The sequence below is a fragment of the Eulemur rufifrons genome, chromosome 3 (assembly GCF_041146395.1).
Source record: "Eulemur rufifrons isolate Redbay chromosome 3, OSU_ERuf_1, whole genome shotgun sequence".
Classification (NCBI taxonomy): domain Eukaryota; kingdom Metazoa; phylum Chordata; class Mammalia; order Primates; family Lemuridae; genus Eulemur; species Eulemur rufifrons.
This window is the reverse complement of record NC_090985.1, coordinates 24,876,220-24,895,471: the sequence shown is the minus strand read 5'-3', so window position 1 is coordinate 24,895,471 and position 19,252 is coordinate 24,876,220. Positions and strand designations below refer to the sequence as shown.

General features: G+C 57.2%; 1 protein-coding gene across 12 annotated transcripts; it reads right to left on the bottom strand.

The window, feature by feature from the left end:
- Positions 1-1,446: 1,446 nt before the first annotated feature.
- EEF1D (eukaryotic translation elongation factor 1 delta) lies at positions 1,447-19,075 on the bottom strand. 12 transcript variants are annotated; one of them, XM_069466802.1, is made up of 9 exons: positions 18,923-19,075; positions 11,394-12,484; positions 9,040-9,163; positions 8,479-8,550; positions 2,883-2,982; positions 2,706-2,806; positions 2,208-2,429; positions 1,695-1,889; positions 1,447-1,560 (listed from the first exon to the last, which is right to left on the bottom strand). In XM_069466802.1, the coding sequence occupies exons 2-9, from the start codon at positions 12,482-12,484 to the stop codon at positions 1,522-1,524; spliced, it is 1,944 nt and encodes a 647-aa protein (XP_069322903.1). In that variant the 5' UTR covers positions 18,923-19,075; the 3' UTR covers positions 1,447-1,521. The 12 variants fall into 12 exon arrangements, with proteins under 12 accessions (XP_069322903.1, XP_069322904.1, XP_069322908.1 ...); XM_069466803.1 differs by lacking the exon at positions 18,923-19,075 and adding an exon at positions 18,113-18,128; XM_069466807.1 differs by lacking the exon at positions 11,394-12,484 and having other exon boundaries at positions 9,040-9,160; positions 18,923-19,065.
- Positions 19,076-19,252: the final 177 nt, after the last annotated feature.

The following is a 19,252-nucleotide window of genomic DNA, read 5'->3' as shown; positions in this document are numbered from 1 at the left end:
TCCCGCCCCGTGACGCGCCCCATCCAATGGCCACACTCCCGGGGCCCCGCCCTCGCGGCAGCTTATCGTAGGGCTGGGCGCAAAAACGGTCTCAGGATACACGAGGGTGGCGACACCTGGGGATGACCACCTCTACCGGCAACGGGAGAGGGTGGAACCGGTCCGATGGTCTCCGGATACTCTGGAGGGGTCGCAGCAGCTGGACCCCAGATGGTGTTGGGGACACCACCTCAGCTCCTCTTGGGGATCCCAACCCTACCCCAGGGCCGACAGCCTCTTTGAGCATGGCCAGGTTGTGGTCGCCAGGGAGGATGCCCCTAGCAACCTGGGTCTCCTCCCCCTAGCCAGGCAAGGAGGTGCAGCTCAGGACTTGCCACAGGGTCCAGAGGGCAGAGGGCAGAGGGCAGATGCAGCCAGACTTCATCCCCACCCCACCCAGCAGCCAGCCTCTTCCCCAAGCCTGGGGAGGGCAGGACAGAGGTTGAGCCTATCAGAGCTCCCAGAGCGGCCTTGCAACACAGTAGAGCCAGGGAGCCCAGATGGGGCCCCCAACTGCCCAGGAAAGGGCAAGGGGGCCACTTACCCACCCCTAGCTAGCACCAAAAGGGACTTCTATGGCTGTGAGGCCCAGTCAATGTCCCAGGGTGGTGGCTTCTGTGGGGGGTCTGCAAGTCCACACCCCATGGCAAATTCTTGAAAGCTCTGAGGGCCGAGTCAGGGCCTGCCACCCAGGGAGTAGTCCATTCCCCTGTGGCTAGGGGCCTGGAGGACAGCAGCTGATAGGAAGTAACCACACCCACCCTGTCACCCCAATACAGACACTGGCTGTGGCCATGCTGGACTACAGCCCAGGGGAGGGACCACCGACACAAGTGCTGACCACACAGGGTTGCTGGGGCAGGGGATATGCAAGACCAGATGGGAATGAGGCTGGGCTCAGGTCTCCCGCAGGTGGAGGCACAGACCACAGAGCAGAGGGGGCAGTGGCCCCCAGGAGCCATGGAGAAAGGTCTGGACTTCATCCTAAGGATGGTGGGATGTGTGCAGGGTTTCCAGCAGGTCAAGGGTGGGGCACAGGGCCCTGGTCACAGCAGCGGGGACAGTTCCAGGCATGCACTTTTGCTCCTGTGGCCCTGGTGCCATGCGATGCAGAGAGTGGAGAAACTGAGCTAACATTCTGTTTCAGGCTTCAAGTGCATGAACTGGACTTGTCATTTGTGACAGAAAGCCTGCAGTTGGAGGGGCTGGAGTCATGGGAGTGGCTGTGACACAGGGACAGAGAGGAGCAAGCAGAGGTGAGCCAGAATGAGGGCACGGGGCCAAGGGAGGTCACAGAGAGGCCATGGACAATGGGAGTGGCAGGGCTTTGACGGGGCTGAGATAAGAAAGGAGACATAGGCCGAGCACAGGGCCTGCCCACTGAATGACCAGGACAGGAGCCAAAGGGCCGGAGACTCAGTCTTTAATCATGGCAGGGCCACACTCACACACGCACTCAGACACGCAAGTGCTCATCAGGCTTCAGATCTTGTTGAAAGCTGCGATGTCAACACTTTGCACCTGAGGAGAGGCAGGGGCGATTACCATGGCTCCTGCTCCCTGCCAGGCCCACTGAGGCAGGGCAGGCATGCAGGGTGTAGCCCAGGGTCACCCAAGCTCCCATCCTGCCCCTCCCTCCCCTGCTGGCCACTCACATGCTCCTCAAACTTGGTGATCTCTTCTTCCAGCAAGTCGGTCCCCACCTTGTCGTCCTCCACCACACACTGGATCTGCAGCTTGCGGATGCCATACCCCACGGGCACCAGCTTGGAGGCCCCCCAGACCAGCCCATCCAGCTGGATGGAGCGCACACAGGCCTCCAGTTGGGCCATATCTGTCTCATCATCCCACTGTGGGCAAGAGATAGAAAGGTTGGGGCCAGCCACCCTCAGAAACCTCCAGAACCCTGCCTGCCCCTGCGTCAATCCACTGAGTATACAATTCTGTGTCCTTAAAGGGCCCCCAGAAAACAATCCAAATTTATACCTGTCCCATCTCCAAGTTTCTGTTCTTATCCCAAGATTTCTAAACTTGGCTTTAAAATCCCACCAGGACCCAGGATGGCAGGGGTGGGGGTCAGAGACTGAGCCACAAGGCACCCCCTGTCCGTGGCAGCTGAGGGCCTGGCCTGGCCTCCCTGAAGCCCAGCCCTGCCCTGCCCCACTCACAGGCTTGACGTCCAGCAGGATGGAGGACTTGGCCACCAGCACCGGCTTCTTGGCCTTCTTCTCTGCGTACTGCCGCAGCCTCTCCTCCCGCAGCCGGGCTGCCTCCTTGTCCTCCTCTTCGTTATCACTGCCAAACAGGTCAATGTCATCGTCCTCATCATCTTCGGCTGGTGTGGCTGCCTTCTTGGTTGGAGGCTCCACTTGGCGCATGGGAGACACGTGCTGCCATGGGGGTAGGGGTGGGGGTACTGAGCTGCCTGGGCTGGCTGGGCTAAGTCCTCCTCCCGCTCCTGTGGACCCGAGCTGTGCACCCCACATGCAGGGCCCTGGGGAGAGATAAGAACTGCCCCCACCCTGCCCTGGGGTTAGCCTGGACATCACTATAAACCCTCATAGGCGCCTTGCAGACACCAGGACCCCAGCTACAAGCTCCTCATTGCTGCCAGACCAGCACAGTGCCAGATGTGGGGTCCTTGGATCTATGGGGAGGGCACTCACCTGGGTCTGTGGGGCTGTGGCCCGGTGGGCGGGTGAGCTCTTCTCCAGCACACTCAGCCGGGCCTCCAGCTTGGAGAGGGCCTGCTGCAGATCCTGTACCACTGCGGGGGCAAGGGGACAACGGTCAGATGGCAGGGGCTGGGGCTGACCCCCCACCTGTCAGGCCCTGGGCCTCACCGCCTCGCAGGCTCTGGTTCTCCACTTCTAGGCTGGCGATCCGGGTAATGAGCTCACTGTGGTCTCCACCAGGCCCACTGGAGGCCCCAGGGCCCGTGCTCTGCAAGGCAGTGGGGGGGAGGGGTGGGCTCAGTGCCCCAGCCTGCTCCTAGGGTCCCCCTCATTCATAGCTGCTTGCAAGCAGAGCCCTGAGGCTGGGTGGGAGGCTTGGGTCCACCTGCCATGCTCAGGACTGTGCTGGACTTACAGAAGGAAGCCCCAGGAAGCCCCTCTCTGCTGATGCCCAGTCCATCTTTACTGGTGCAAAGACCTGTTGACCTCAGAGAGGGTGGCTGTCACAGACCATGGTGAAATTCTCAGTCAAGCAGAAAGCATAAGACTCAGAACAACCCAGTCATGGGGGCAGCAAAGAGCTCAGAGCCGTGGCTGCTGCTGCCCACGAAGCCCTGTTGAGCAGCTAGGCTCAGAAGCTGGTTGGAGGCGGCAGCAGGACTTAACAGTCCCAGGGCACCCTGGCTTGGGCCTCAAGCGGACCAAGAACACCAACTTGTGCAGGAGGGGAGAGCAGCTGAGGGCCCTGTGGGACAGGAGCATAGGTGGCAGCCAGCCCTGAACCACACCTCCCCCGGCACACCTGCTGTCTTGCTCACTAGGCCAGGCTTTGAAGGCTCTGGGTGACAGTTTGCTACAGCTTAGCCTGATTTATGCCTCAGGGGCCTGGTCAGACTTCTAGCCTCCTATTCCCAGACATTGGACAGTCCTTAGTGAGGATCTACATGCACAGCATGGGGTCATTCCATGCAGCCCACACCCCAAGGGAAATGGTCTAATGATAGGGTATACCTGGCCACATGGAGGCCCTAGCTTGACCCCACCCAGGCAGGCTCCCCGAGGACGTCCTCTCTGTGGGGAGGTGGGGCTCAGCACCTGCTGGGCAGATAAACCCCCTCCTCGCAGAAAGCACCAGACACAGGCCTTTGACCACTGCGCAGCATTTCAGCCCAGCCCTGGGGACCTTCTGTCAGTCCTTGGGATATCACCGAGTGGGGACTGCTACTCTGTCTGGCTCCCCGCATCTCCAGGGTGTGGGAGCTGAGCCCCAAAGATCACACTCTGAGCAGGGCTGGGATCAGAGCGAGTGTGGCCCAGGAGGCTGACCTGGCAGCAAGGCCAAGAGGAAATGGTCAGGGAAAGCCCAGGGCTGGCAGGTGCATGTGAACAGTGTGAGCTGGGGAGACACTGGAAGAGGCCTAACAGCCTCGGGGCAGAAGCTGGAGCACAGGAGGGCCAGGGCCAGAGTACTCAGGCCTTACCCACCCCATGTAGCAGGCTGAGGACAGGGAAAAGGTCTCCTCTGGAAGAGGAGGCACAAGTCAGCACACAACCTGGGAAGGGCAGGTGGGAAAGGGTCTCACTTCCAAGTTTCCAGAGGGCCAGGGCTCGTGCGCTGGGCAAGCCAGGTTCCAGGGATGGCAGAGAAGGGACAGAAGCCTAAGGACCTGGTAAGGGCAGAGCCCGCACAACAGTAGGTGGTGTATTTCACTACCGCCTGACTGTGCCCGCCACTAGGCCAAAGCCCACTGCTCTCAGGCCTCCCCATCAGGCCCATGACCCAGATCCCTCACCTACTCTGACTCAGTGGGACCGAGGATCCAGGGCCCCCAAGCAAAGCTTCAGTGGGGCAGGCCTAGGTCACCCTGCTCAGTCAGCCCGTGAGAGCTGGCCACAGAGCGCCACCTCATGGCCTTGGGTAGAGCACCATAGGCAGCTGATAGAATCCAACCCTGTGCCCCATCAAGTACAGCTCCTGAAGCCTCTTGATTCTCAAGTCCCAGTGTCTGCAGGGCACCACTCCCACCCAAATCCAAGATGGGGCTGGTCCGCAATGTCCTTCCTGGGACCCTGATCCGAGTTGAATAATGTCCCTTCAGATTCATAATCTGGTGCCCTAACCCCTAGTACCTCAGAAAGTGACCTTATTTGGAAATAGAGCCTTTACAGAGTAATCAAGTTAGAATGAGATCACTGGGGTGGGCCCTAATCCAGTATGACTGGTGTCCTTATAAGAGGAGATTAGGATACACATGCAGAGGGACAACCATGTGACAACAGAGGAAGAAGCAGCCATCTGCAGCCAAGGACAGAGGCCTCCGGAGGAACCAGCCCTAATCCACCTGCCCCTCAAACTTCCAGCCTCCAAAACTGTGAGAAAATAAATTGTTGTTTAAGTTACCCAGTCTGTGATACTTTGTTATCGTACCCTAGCAAACCAATCCCTCGGCCCTAATAGCATGCCTACCTGCTTATCCCACAGACCATGACCTGGCAGCTGACCCCAAAAGAGCCAGGGCAGGAAGAGTTCTGCTGAGCCCCAACCCCTGCCTTCTGGACACTGGAGCCCAATACACCTGGCCGAGGTGCAAAAATCTATGCCAACTTAATCCTGTGTCTGCCTGGCCTGAACTTGACTGGGTGCCTGGGGGATGGGCTAGGAGTGGGTGTACCCCAACCAGCTGTGGCAGACAGAATTATGGTCCCCATATTAAAAAAAAAAAATTATTGTCCCCAAAGAGTCCACATATTAACTCCCAGAGCCCATAAATACGCCATCTCCCATCCAAAAAAGGATTCAGCAGATGTGATTAAGGATACGAAGATGGATGATCCTGGATTATCTGGGTGGATACAATGTAATCACAAGGGGGAAGGAGGGCAGGAGGGGGAAGGAGGCACATGAGAGGACAGAAGGGGGAGACGGGACAGAGCACAGAGAGCACAGGCTGAATGATGAGACAGCTGCCTGGAGGCCACAAGCCAAGGAATGCGGCACCTACCAGCTCTCAGCTTCTGGGAGCTGGAAAAGACAGGGAACGGACTTTCTCCCTAGAGTCCCCAAAAGGAACACAGTCCCCTGCTGACACCTTGATTTTGCTCCACAAGATGCACTTCAGAGTCCTGACCTCCAGGACTGTGAGATGATATATTTGTGCTGTTTTTAAGATACCAGAATTTGTTACAGCAACATCAATTGGAAACTAACACAGATCTTGGCCCCTGGAAGTGGGTGCTGCTGGAACAAACATCTAAAAATGGAATTGGGCAGCGGGTGAGGCTGGAAGAACTTTGAGGAGCGTGACAGAAAATCCTCGATTTCCTTGAGCAGACAGACTGTCAGCAGAAATCCAGATGTTAAGAACTCTGCTAATGGAGACTGGAAAAGTGAGGAGCAAAGTAAACATCACCTTAGAAAACAGCCTCAACTGTCACTAACATAATGTTGTTGGTAGAAATGGGGATATTAAAGGTGTTGCTGGCGAGGGCTCTGATGCCATGTTACTGGAGACTGGAGGAAGCAAATAGTGGCAGACAGTTTGGCTGAATTGTGTCCTGCAGCACCTGGAAAGAACAGCTTCTAAGGGATCACTTTGATCTTTAGCTGAGGAAATTTCCAAGCAGTGTGGAAAGTGCAGCCTAGTTTCTTCTTGCTGCTTATAGTAAAATAGGAGAGGAAAGAGATTGAGGGAAGAACTGTTAAGCATAAAAGAACCAGGACTTGATGGTCTGGGAAATTCTCAGCCTCTCCAGATTGTAAAAGATACTAAACTGTCAGGAAAGCATGCTCTGGAGAGAAAGCCAAGGGTGGCCGGACAGCCTTTTACTAGTACCTGGAAAAGATCAAAGGCCAGAGTATTTGAATGGCTGCCCAGAGATCAGGAGTGCTACTCATGGATGCCTGAGGCCATTTTAGAAAGCAGGAATAGAGATGGGTTATCTAGTAAAAACCTTTGAAGGAACCTCTTATCTAATGGTGTGGACCCATGACGTACAAAACAGAAACACTGCCCAGGAATTGCATCACGCCACTGTACTCTAGCCCAGGCAACAGAGCCAGACCCTGTCTCTTGGAAAAAAAGAAAAGAAACACTGCCAGCCTGGACCAAAAAGAGACGGGATGAAATCAAAGGCTGGTTGCAGATCCTCAAAATTCAGCAGAAAAGCTGAAAAAATCTCTCAGGGGCAAAGAGATGCTGTCTCTCATAAGCAGCAACTCTGGGGCCGCCCTGGGGCCGCACAGGACTATCTCTAGGCCTTCAAACCTGTGCCTGCCTGGACTGTGAAATTGCTTGGGACTAGTGATACCTTTTTCCTTCCACTTCCTCCCACTTTGAATGGGACTCTCTATAACTTTTACCCTCTATCTGTTCCACAGTTGTATTTTGGGAGCAGATAACTTGTTTTCCAGTTTTACTGGTCCACAGCTAGAGAGAAATTTTGCCTCAGGATGGACCATACACGACGCCCCCATGGCCTGCTTTAGTTGAGATTATGGACTTTGAGTTGATGTTGTAAGGGGCTGAGACTCATAAAGATGTTGGTGTGGAGCAAATGCATTTTACACATGAGGGTATGAATTTGTGGATGCCTATGTCACAACACCCAGAACTTGTGAATCTGTTACCTTACATGGCAAAAAAAAAAAAATTGGCAAATATAATGAAATTCAGTATTTTGAGATGGGGAAAGTATCCTGGGCCCAGGATCCTGGACGGCCTGAAACAATCACAGAATCCTTACAAGTGACAGAGGAAGGCGGCGGGGGGGGGGGGGGGGGGGGGTGTCAGAGAAAGAGATGTGAAGACAGAAGCAGAGGTTGGGAGTGATGAGATTGTCTACTGGGGCCACAAGCCAAGGAATGTGGTCAACTTCTAGAATCTAGAAAAGGAAGGAAATGTACTCTCTCCTGGAGCCTCCAGAAAGAACGCAACTCTGCTGACACTCAGGACTCAGTCCTGTGAGACCTATCTCGGACTTCTGACCTCAACGACTATAAGATAAATGTGTTGTTTTAAGCTGGGCGTGAAGCTTGTGGTGATCCGTTATAGCAGCCAACAGGAAACTAACACCCAGCCCTAAAGGCCAGGACACCACTGCACCACAGAGAGTCAACATCCCAACTCCTCTGGAGTAGGAAGCCAGAGCAGCAGGTCTGTCACCTCCTAAAAGACACGCCTACCCCTCTCCCCTCCCCACAGCCAGGCCATGGCACCTCAACTGCTGCCCCCAACTCCTGATCTTGGTCTGAAACCTGGAGGCCAAGTAGAGCTGCAGTGCCCCTCTCTGGGCCTCAACTTCAAGATGGTGCTGCTTCTATGATCTGAGTTCCACACACCCTGTGAAACCACTACCCTTTCCCTGAGCAGGGCAGGACCTAGGAGAGACTGGAGGAGGGACCAGCAGACACACATGTTCCTTCAGCAGGGAGCAGGCAGGAAGGACCAGGGCTCCAAGCACATGTGCCGTGGTATGACACCACTCAGCCCAGGCTGAGCCCACAGCTGGTGCCACAGGAGCAGCCAGGGTGACTGCTAATGAACAGGTAAGAGAGGCGTGCAAAGAATAGAAGAATGAAAATGTTCTTTATGGCAGTCTGGGCCTGGAGTTGCATGTCCCACAAGGACACCGTGCGGCACACTTCACCCTAACTTTGTTCCGAAGGGCCAAAATAATCAGCAGTACTGGGGAGGCGGGCGGGGGGAATCAAACATGCTGCTTGGCCAAGTGCGAGCCCGTGAGTACATGGGCCGCAGGTACTCACTCCGGCCAGGGATTTCTGGATGTTCTCTCTGGCTCTCGCAATGTCTCGGAGGATCACGCTGGCGCCGTTCTCCTGCAGTGCAGAAAGAACCAGTCCTTTTTTTTTTTTTTTTTAATTAAAAAGCCAACCAAAAAAACCCAAGAACCTTCACAGAGAGAGAACAAGAAAGTATTGTGCAGAATGAAAGCTCAGTGGGACAGCAAAAAGCAGAAGGTGCCCAACGCCCTGACGCTGGGCTGGGTGCACATGCTCTGCGGGGGGCTTTGTGTGAGGCCTGGCCCTGCACCACCTGCACCAGCGCCTGTCCACTCATGGGCCCAGCTGCCCGGGAGATGGCAGGACCAGAAGCCAAGAGTAGATCTGGCACTAAAGGAGCCAGCCAAGGCCATCTTCCAAAGAGCCCACTCCCAGCACCATGAGTAGGGCCACTCAGCTGCATTGTGCCTCTGTCCTCCTGGTGCCAACAGGGCTCCCCTCCCGGCCCAGCCAGACCTCCTGGCATGCCTCAGTGACTCCCGCTAGGCAGCAGAGCCACCCAACGGCCCCAAGCGCAGCCCTCACCTGGCGGGAGGAGCCAGCCACAGGCCCGTTCATCTGCTCATAGAATTTCCTTTCTGCATCGTCGTATTTGAACTTGTCGAACCAGATCTTCTCATGGACTAGGAAGTTTGTAGCCATTTTTCTGCTGGGATGGGGAAGAGAGTCTAAGTCAGCATTCCTGGGAAGAGAGAGCTCGAGATAGCCCCTGACCTCACCCTTCCCCAGAGCCTCTTGGAATAGCCCAGAATAAGCAGGGTGCACTGTGACATCTGACCCCAGTCCCAGACACCAGCTTTAGGCCATCCCAGTCCTGGGTGACAAAGGCTCCAGGCCCCAGGGGAGAACTTAAGTGGTCTCAACATGAAGACCTCAAGTCTGTTATGGCCCCCACCCAGAGCATCCCCAGTGTGGCCCCCTTCAGTGCCAGGGCAGGGTCCCCAGGCCTGCCCTCCAGATCAATGGCTCTCAGAGTGTGGTCCAAGAATCTCTGGGGGTCCCCAAGGTCCTGTTTTCAATCACACGAGGCTGGATTTATATCAGTCAAGCAACATATGCCAACAGCTTGAGTGCAGAAACAAGTATGAGAATCCAGCTGTCTCCAACTAAGCCAGACACTGCAGATCTGCAAAAGTATAAAGGCCACTCTGCTCACTGTTGTTTTTTTTTTTTTTTTGTTAGAGACAGGGTCTTGCTGTCACCCAGGATGGAGCGCAGTTGTATCCTCATAGCTCACTGCAGCCTCCAACTCGTGGGCTCAAGCAATCCTCTTGCCTCAGCCTCTGGAGTAACTGGGACCACATGCAAGCACCACCACACCCTGCTGATTTTCCTCTTCTTTTTTTTTTTTTTTTTTTAACAGAGACAGGGTCTCCCTATGTTGCTCAGGCTGGTCTTGGATTCCTGGCCTCCCAAAGTGATCTTCCCAAAGTGCTGGGATTACAGACATGAGCCACTGTGCCCAGCTGAATTTTTTGGTATGGGAAAAGTATTTTTCATAAAAATGTGTTATTAACATGTAACAAGCTTACTCTTCTTCAACAAGTAAGTAATTTCAGCATTTCTCAGCTTAACTGTTAATGTGGTAAAAAAAAAAAACCAATAGATAGAATGAATGCTCTCTGGAGTCCCAAAACCAAAAAGCTCGAGACCTGTTTTTGTGAAACACGTTTCACTGGCACCACCACAGCCACCACTGCTGCACCACACACCCACTGCTCAGCAGAGCAGAGGAACTAGGGAGAGTCCAAACCATCTCCCCCCTCAAACAGCCAAGCCCCTCTTGCCACCCCGAGTGTGACAGCAATGCCCTGATCCCGATCCCACTCTGCTGCCAATCTCTGTGCTGAGTCCCCCAGGGCCATCACTGGGCCTCACCATGTGTCCCCTCGGCACAGTGACCCCACCACCACCCCACTTACCCCTTACCCAGGAGGCTCTTGGTGAGGAGCCAGGTCACCACATACACTGAGGCAAGTCAGGGTAGGAGGTGACCATGGGGTCCCATCCCACCCCTCTCTAGGAGTAGAGGACCAAGGTTGGCACTGCTCTGGACCCTCAGCTGGGACCCTCCAAGTCCTTCCCTGACCTAGCCTGTCTCATCCTCAAGACTTCCTTCCCCAGCAGGGAACAGTATGGCCTGGCACCGCCGCCTGTTTGCCCTCTGTCTTCCCTTCTGCATCCAGCCACCCTGCCCACAGCTGGCTGGGGAGCCCCTCTCGTGGCCAGGCCCCTGGCCTCCAGAGACCACTGCTGGGGCTGCACTCACCCACGCAGGAACAGTGGGAGATCAGACAAACTGGGCATCCCTCACACGGAGGCCACCTGACCGGCCATGTGCTCTTGTATCTGAGATGCCCATCTTCCCTCAGAGGCGGTTAAAAACAACAAGGGAAGCCAGGGGTGGACAGGAAGCACAGGCACGGACATACTGTCTCCCATATCTCATCCCCAGTGGAGCACAGGCGCCAGAAACCCAGTGTCAACACTCCCCGCCTGCCCTGCCTCATCTTCTCAGCCCTGGTGTGTGATGGCCAGAGGGGATATGGGGAATTGCCTAGCCAAAGGGAGACTGCTGCATGGGGCAGATTCTTCCCTGTGTTGTCCCATTCCCTGCCCCCACACTGACAGCCCAGAATTTTGTAACCCTCAAGGGGTGACCCTGGAAGCCACACTGCCTCAAGGACATAGCACTACCCTTGCTCAACCCATCCCTGCACTCAATTAAGCCGGGTCCAGAGGTCTTGGGGAGAGCACCCAACCAGGGCAGGGCAGGCCAGGGGAGCACAAAGAGCCCCAGCCCGGGACAGCTGTCTCTGGGCCCATAGCCAAGCCTGGCCCAGGCCAGGCCGAGCACCTGCCCAGCAAGTTTCTCCTACTTGGGTCTTAGGCTGGATATGGACGGGCCAGACCGGGGACCAGGCCGGTGAGCAAGGGAGGCAGCTTCAAGGCGCCAGGCCATGCGCAAGGCCTCTGCAGTGTGGTGGCGGCACTCGGCGCTGTCATAGGTGGGCTTGCTGAGCCAGGGGGCCTCCGCATCCTTGTGCAGGAAATACCAGCAAGGCAAGGCAGAGGGAGCCTCCCCGTCGACCCGCCGTGGCCCAGCTCGCTTGCTCCCCATGGCGTTGCGGCCCCGCCGGTCTTTGCGGCCTCGCCGGGCACCCTCAGTCTGGCCAACTCGCTCCTGCAGGCGCACCTTCCCAGGGGGATGGCCATCAAACAAGGCCTCGTAGAAGCCCCTCTCAGCCGCGTCGTACCGGGGCTTCTCCAGCCACACCTCCCGAACCAGTGCCTGCAGGCTGCCTAGTGGGGGCTGGCCATTGGCTGGTGGGTTGGGCTGATAGGCCAGGTTAGGGGTGGCCACCCACTGGCCTGTGTCAGGAGCCCCCTGCCTGCAGCTCTCCTCAGTGGCAAGCAGCAGGGCCTGAGACCACTCCACGAAAGCCCGCTCAGCCTGGTCAAAGGAAGACTTATTGACCCAGATCCCCCAGGTCACGTGGTGGCAGGCCACCTGGCTGCCATGGGTGCAGGGACCCCACAGGGCTGGGGCAAACGGCTGGGTAGCCTGTGCTGCTGCGTCTGCCAGCCTCTGGCGGTAGGAGCTCTCTGCCTGGTCGAAAAGTGACTTGTCTAGCCACACGTGGTCAGCAGACAGGCCCACAAGGGCCAGGTCTGCCTGGTCGAGCCAGCTCTTAGGGGAGCGCTTCCGCTTCTTCTGCAGGGGCTTCCTGCCATTGTGGCTCCTCCCAGGATCACTCCTGCAGCTGGTGTCAGGGGCCTCTGCCTCGTCGCCATCCTTGATGTCCTCCTGGCTGGGCCCATTCACAGCTGGCACCTCGGCCAGTAGCAGCTGGGCAGAGGCGGCGGCTTGCGTGGCCTTGTGTTCATAGAAGCGTCGCTCAGCTTCCTCATACTTGTGCTTGTCCTCCCACACGGTCTCCAGGGCACAAAAGGCCTTCCCGCTCCTCATCTTCCAGGCACAGCATTAAAAAGCAAGCACAAGAAGGCAGTTGCAACACAGTGGAACACACGGCGGCTCGCTCAAGGCACCCGCCTCCCCCATGCCCTCCCTCCTGGGGGAAGGAAGTGGGCATTGGGGATGCTTCCCAGGGGGTCCATGAGATTACATTCAAGGACTCAACAGTCAAATCCAAGCAGAGAACTTGTTTTGTAAAGCAAAAAATAATATACATATGTATATGTATGTGTACGTATATTTTAACTGCAAAACTTGACTTCACTAATCTGACATGCCCCACAACTCTCCAAAAGGGCTCCAAAAGGGAATGTTATTTTCAAGCCTCTTTGGCCACAGAAACCTTTTCTTATAGAATCTCCAAGTTGCCAGATGAAATATAAACAGGATGTGCTCAGTTAAATTTGACTTTAATCCTGTGTTTCTGTGTAGGCTAAACTCAGCCATGTCCTGGAGGCAGCTGTCCCCAAGGATGGGCAGCCTTACCACGCATGCTGCCTGTGCCTGCCACACTGCCGCCCCCTAGAGCAGTGTGCTCCTCCCGTGCAGCTGCAGGTCTTAGAAAAGGGGCAGCCTCTTTGTAGGTGTGACTGTCCTTGCCAGGGAGGGGCCAGGCAGCCAGGAGCGCCCACTCCACACTCTGGCAGGGTCACAGCAACTGGAGACACCAAGAAGGATGCTGTGGCCAGCAGAGAAGGGAAGCAGCAGGCAGTGGCCAGTTCCAGGCTCCTCCCCACACTGGGGTCCACCAAACTAAAGGGGTGCCAAGGGAATCTTGGAGTCCCAGCACGGCAGTGGCAGGCTGTGGGGCTATTCCCCCATGGGGCCATTAGCTGACTGCCACAGGACTCCTCCCCAGCCATACCCAATTCTGGGCTGTGCTTTCCAAAGCAGAAAGGGTCTGGGCCTAACCAACACCTAGGAGCTAACTTGAGAGAGGGCTGCACAGCTGTCCCTTACAGATACCTCTGCCATCCTGCTGCTTCTGTGGGCTTGTTTGGTGGAGCCTAAGGGAGTGTGGACCAGCCAGGTCCCCACCCAGAGGGAGGACAGCCTTTGGCCTGGATAGCAAACCCTTACCACCACTGGCTGTGGGGTCCATGACCCTTTCCTGACACCCACCCCCAACAAAACCAAAGCCCGTTCCAATGACCCCAGTGGGATGTTTTGTTGTCTAAATCCCACACAGGCAGAGAGAACTTCTAGGAAGGTCTCTGCATTGTACTTTGAAATCCAGTCTCTAAGTGGAGTGCTGAGGCTCTTTAATGGCATGCTGCCAGAATCCTACACTCATCCCAGCAGGGCATTCTAATTGTACCAGTGAGGAGCTGGGCCAAGAGGCCACAGGGGCCCTGGGCTGCCCCTTCATTCCTCCTCCCCAGGCTGGGGCAGCACTTACCAAGGCCAGGCTGACAGACAGAGGCTGGGTCAGGGTGGGAGGCAGCAGAGGAGCAAGCAGGCAGGGCATTGTGACATCACCCACTGTTGCTGAGGGGCAGTGGGCCGGCCTGGAGTCACAGGCCAACCTGGCAGGGCCTGTCTGCCCTCTAACCTCTCTGGCCACCAAGCCCTCCACTTCCCGTGGAGCAGCACAGGTCTGGACTAGCCCCAGTCCCTGCAGCAGTGCCCACTAAGCTGACCCTCAGTGCCAACATCCTGCCAGGCCTTACTGGCCTACGTGACCTTAGGCCAGGCTCCTGGGGCTCTCCCAGTGGTGGCAGGAGCTACAGCTTAGGAAGGGGAAGCCAATTTTAAGGGCCACACAGGGTGCCCCCATGCTGCTGACCCCCTCCCACCCCCAGCAAACCCTGTTCCTTTGCTTGACAGATGAGGACACTACAGCCCTGCCTGGCAGATTGAGCCCTGCACAGGTGGTGGTGGGGCTCCCTCAGCAGTGAGGGCTGGGGAGGGAGGGGCTCCCCAGATCATGTGAAGGGAAACACAGAGCACTGGGACAGGTGGGTACTCACTTTTGCTCTGACCTCCTAGGACAGCATGAAGGAAAAGCAGCAAGGTTAGAGGCAGTCAGAAAGGCTAACCACGTCAGACACATCAGTTGGGCAGCCCGAGCAAGCCGGAGGGCCTTTCAGAAGCTGCTTTGTCGAGGTGGGAGGTGACGTGGAGGTGAGCGGTGGAGACGGAAGGTGAGCACCAGACAGACCCACCACCACAATCCCAGGTGGCGGCCGAGTCCACTCGCTCAAAGCAGTGCTGCTCCGTCATCCCTTGAAAGGGTAGCTTTTGGGGGCATTAACTGAAGCCCAGGAAGGCCCTTGGGGACAAGCAGGGACCACCATCTGAGCCACCTTCATCCAAGCCCAAGGCAACCTGGGACAGGGAGAGTGAGCACACACAGGTGCCCCTGGGGCTGCTGAGGGATCCCCAGCCCCTCCCCTGTGCTGCCACTGGGTCCAGGCTGCTGGAGGAGGCCTGGAAGACAACATGGACCCTCCAAGTGGGGGCAGCCCAGGCCCAGCCAGCCCTGAAGGGTGTGCTTTGCTGACACCAAGGCCCCCACTGGGACAGGGCCTCTCACTCAGCAGGGGCCACCTTTAGGCAGGGCTGCCACCCGAGGGCCCTAGCACAAGCTGCAAAAGGCTCTCAAGGGACACAAAAGCACCAGACTTGCTCTCCTCAGTGTGCATGAAGGGATGAGACCTTCACACATTTACACCTGGGCTGGAGATCCTGCCCCGAATCCCACAAGAGCCATCTCATGACCCCAGTAAGCTCTGGAGAAGCCAGCTGGATGCAGGTGACAGGAACCAGCCACCCACTCCTGCCCTGGTAGGACTAGGCAGGAGGGGCCACCCCTGCTGTTGAACTTCCAGAGAGCCCTAGGGATCTGTCTTCTTTCTCCAATGGGAGCCCTGCCTGCCTATGCAGGGACTGGGTGGAGATGAGGATGCTGAGAAGATGGGGAGGAAGCTGCCCCATGGGAGCAGCAAGAAACCCTGTGCTGTGTCCTGCAGGGAGGAGGCTCTCAGGAGACACCAGTGAGCCACGCTGGGGACCTGGTGGCCATGCCTGTCACCTGGAAGGCTGGCCAGCAGGGAGCCTCCCAGGACAGGCAGCATAGCCCCAGCACCCGAGCACGCACATGTGCCAGGAGGACCTGCTGCACTGATAGCACCACCTCTACCAATAGAAGAGCAAGTTCGAGTTTAAGCACTTCCTTGAGGATACACACACGCAAAAACCTACAGCTCTCCAGTAAAACGGCCTGGAAGTGTGAAGCAATGACTTTTCCCACAAATGGTCAGCCCCTCTCTCTTGCAGTTTATGTGGCAGCAGCAGGAGCTTCCTGGAAAGACAATGTAGCACAGGGAAGAAAGCTGCCAAAGAAGCAGTCTCACAAACACCAGAGCAAGGACCCAGGGGAAAACGACTTGAGTCCCCCCTCTCTGCTCCTGGAAGCAGGCTGGACTATAGGCTGCAGGGCCTACCACCAAAGTCAGCTCCCCTCTCTCAGGCCCTCCAAGAGCTCTCTCCTGAGAAGCGGACAGTGCCCAGAGCACTCAAGCCTCCATTAGCTGCCCAGGCTTCAAGGACACTATGGGGACCAAGCTCTGGGAGGTCCTCGTGGCTACCAGGACCTGTGGTGCAGGCTGCTCACGTGGCCCTGCCACAGGTGGACCCCAGCAGGACTCACTCAGCAAACCCCTGGCCCTCCACAGCAAGGAGGCAGGTAGGTGCTCCAAAGTATATGCCAAGGGGTATGGAGGTGCATGGTCCTCACAGCCTGTGCTGACCCATGAGGGCATTTCTTCCAGAGCCAGCACAGGACCTGGCAGTAGCCCCTGCCCAGGACAGTCCTGGCTAGAGGACTTGAGCAAGTTCAAGTTGCAAACAGGGAGGCTCTCTGGGAAGAGTTGGCTCCCCAGGCCCTGCCCTGTACGCTACCTTCCATCCTCCGGATGCCACCTGAGGTAGTCTGTACCCAGGTCACCCCATCACAGACACACAGCTGGGCACCCAGATTGTCTACCCTCCACAGGGAGAAGTTGGCGAGGTGTGTGGGGGTAGGGTCTGCTGGTGGGCCCAGCCTGTGCATCAGACCCCAACCAGCAGCACCTCTCTCAGGGCTCACCTGACTGGCCTGGCCCAGTCTGTGGACCAGTGTTTCCCCACAGAACTTTCTGTTATCTTCAGTACCCAAAAGGACAGTGACTAGCACTTGAAATGTGGACAGGGTGTCTGAGAAAATGGCTTTTTTTGTCAATCACAATGGGGAAGCTGCACAGGATAGAACAATGTATTTGCACATGGGAGAGATGCCTTTGATCTTTTTTTAGGGGGGGGGGGAACTCCAAGATCCCAAATTCCCACTCAGCCGCTTTCCTGTGTCTGACTTCTGGGTATTCCAGCCCTACTCAAAAATGCCAGCCTGTCCTATGGCAGGAGGTGGGCCCTGCACACTGAGACCCAGAATGCTGACACTAGCTGCCCAAACCACCCCATGCCAGGCCTAGCCAGGCCCAACAACATCCTTGCCTCAAACATTGTTGAATGTCGGTTCTATTTCCATCCAGCTTGTGGTCCCCTGGCCTGACCTCACCAGCCCAGCCACAGTGCCCCCTGGCCCATTCCAGCCCCTATGCCACACCTCACACACACCTCACACACCAGGGCCAGGAGAGTGACATTTTATACAGCAGCAAACTAAGGGTCCAAGTGCTCATGGCCGTTGAGTTAGGAAGATGAAGAGCTGGGAACCCATGGCATAATTCTACCCCAGAACTTGGTGTACATGTCTCACTGCCATCAGCTTCCGACACCTGTATGTCATCATAAATCACTGGCACAGGAGGATAGCCTTCACATGCTCAATGTCAACATTTCCTGCACGCAGCCCTCAAAAAGCTGATGAAGTTGTTCATGGTACACCAGGGGTACTCTTTTTGTCCATCATCAAGCAGGTTTGCCCACCATGCTAAACCCTGCAGCCTCATCCAGCTCCCCAGGAGTGAAGCCCAGAGGCTGGCTCATTCCTCAGAGGGCAAGAAGCCATCCTGTGCTCAACACATGATGGTAACAAACAGCAGAATCGACCCACTCCAAATAAAAAAATCGAGGCACACGTTGAACTGGCCATTGTACAGCCTGGAAGGGCACTGGCCCTCCTTTTGCCTCCTGGTAGATACTGGGCAATGCTGCCCCACTGGACTGGCATAGGGCCCAGAAGGCCTTTGCAAGGACAAGTCTGAGAGCCTGGCTAAGCCTGAGGATTTGTGTGCCAGGCACTTGGTGAAAAGGCATTTTCTCAGGGGACACCCAGGGCTCTTTTCACTTCTGTCGTTTATACTGCATCCCCCACCCTAGCATAGGGCTGAGCACATAGAGGGGCTCAGGAAATGACCAACTGCATTTGAGCTCTGAATGGCTCATGCAGTCCAGAGCACGGGGCGGGGGAGTGTCGCCTTGCCTTCCTCAGAGGTGAGTTACAGTGTCAATTTAAGAAGCACCCCTCACTGTCAGGGACTACCCAAGGTTGAGCTACACGAATGGCTATTTTGCACCAGCCCTTTCTTCTGGAAACCAATCCTGATGTCCCACGGGTCTCCACCCCACTGCACCGGCTTTGCCTTCTGCCTTCCACTTACAACCTCTGAAAGTGCTCACTTCTCAGGAAGAGCACCACCCCCCTCTTCAGAGACTGCTGGAACCACCTCATCCAAATCAGGAGACCCCTGCTTCTTTTGAATTTGCGAGCACAATACATCCTTAGTCTTCCCCGTGTTCACGAGCCAAGTTCCGCGAGGGCTGCGTCCATGCCTGTCCCCTCTATGCCCAGTAGGTGATCAGTAAACACGTGCTGGACAAATGCAAGGGCTACAGGCCAGAGGAGCAGCTGGCGCAGATATCGTCAGGCACCCACAGAGACGACTGGCAACAAGGCCCCAGGCCCCGGCAGCAGGCTTCCACACTCGGGTGGCCGAGCGGTCACACGCCAGACCGTAGCAGGCTGGGCCGTGTCCCCGGCCGCCGCGTCGTCTGTGGACTCGAGTGCTTGCCAAGCCAGGGGGTCCCGAAGCCCCGGCCCGCTGACGCCCTCCTGGCCGGCCACGTGGCCTCCGCCGCCCCGCCCCTTTGCGCTCGCCCCGAGAGCCGCACTTGGCGCACGGCCCCTAAGCCGGCACGCTGGCGCACTTGCGCCTCGGTCCCTAACGGCGCGAGCCTCTGGCGCCGCCCGGGCCGCCCGCCCTCCCGGCCCCTCGGGCCACTCCAGGGCTTGTGGCTCCTTCCGGCAGGGGCCGCGGTACTCACACGCCAGCCACGGACGCGGTGACCAAAGGAAGACCCGCAGCGCAAGGTAGCAGAGGAAAGGAGGGGCCGCCCAGGCCGCGCACGGGAAATGAAGCTCTGGGTTCTACCAAGCGCCGGGGGCCTTGGTCGCGGGGGGACGCGGCCTTTGCGCACGCCCCGGCTCACCGTATAGGCCCTTGGCGCGACGAGCTGCGCAACTTCAAAGGCAGAAACCAGTGAAAGACGGCCACGGAGATCGCTCTTTCCCAAAGGAGTCGGCACAAACTGCAAGGAACACGTCCGCAGCCCGCCCGACCCCCTCCGCGGCGCGTCTAATCAAGTAGCCTGGCCTGGGCGGGGCTTACCAACGCGCAGGCGTCACGGCGGGGCGGGGCGGGGCCGAGCGGGGGTCAGCGCGCCTGCGCCCGCCGAGCGGGCGAGACAAAGGGGTGGGTCCCGCGCGGCCCCGCCCCCAACCGCCCCGCCCCGAGCGGCCGGGCGTGTGGCTCCCGCGTT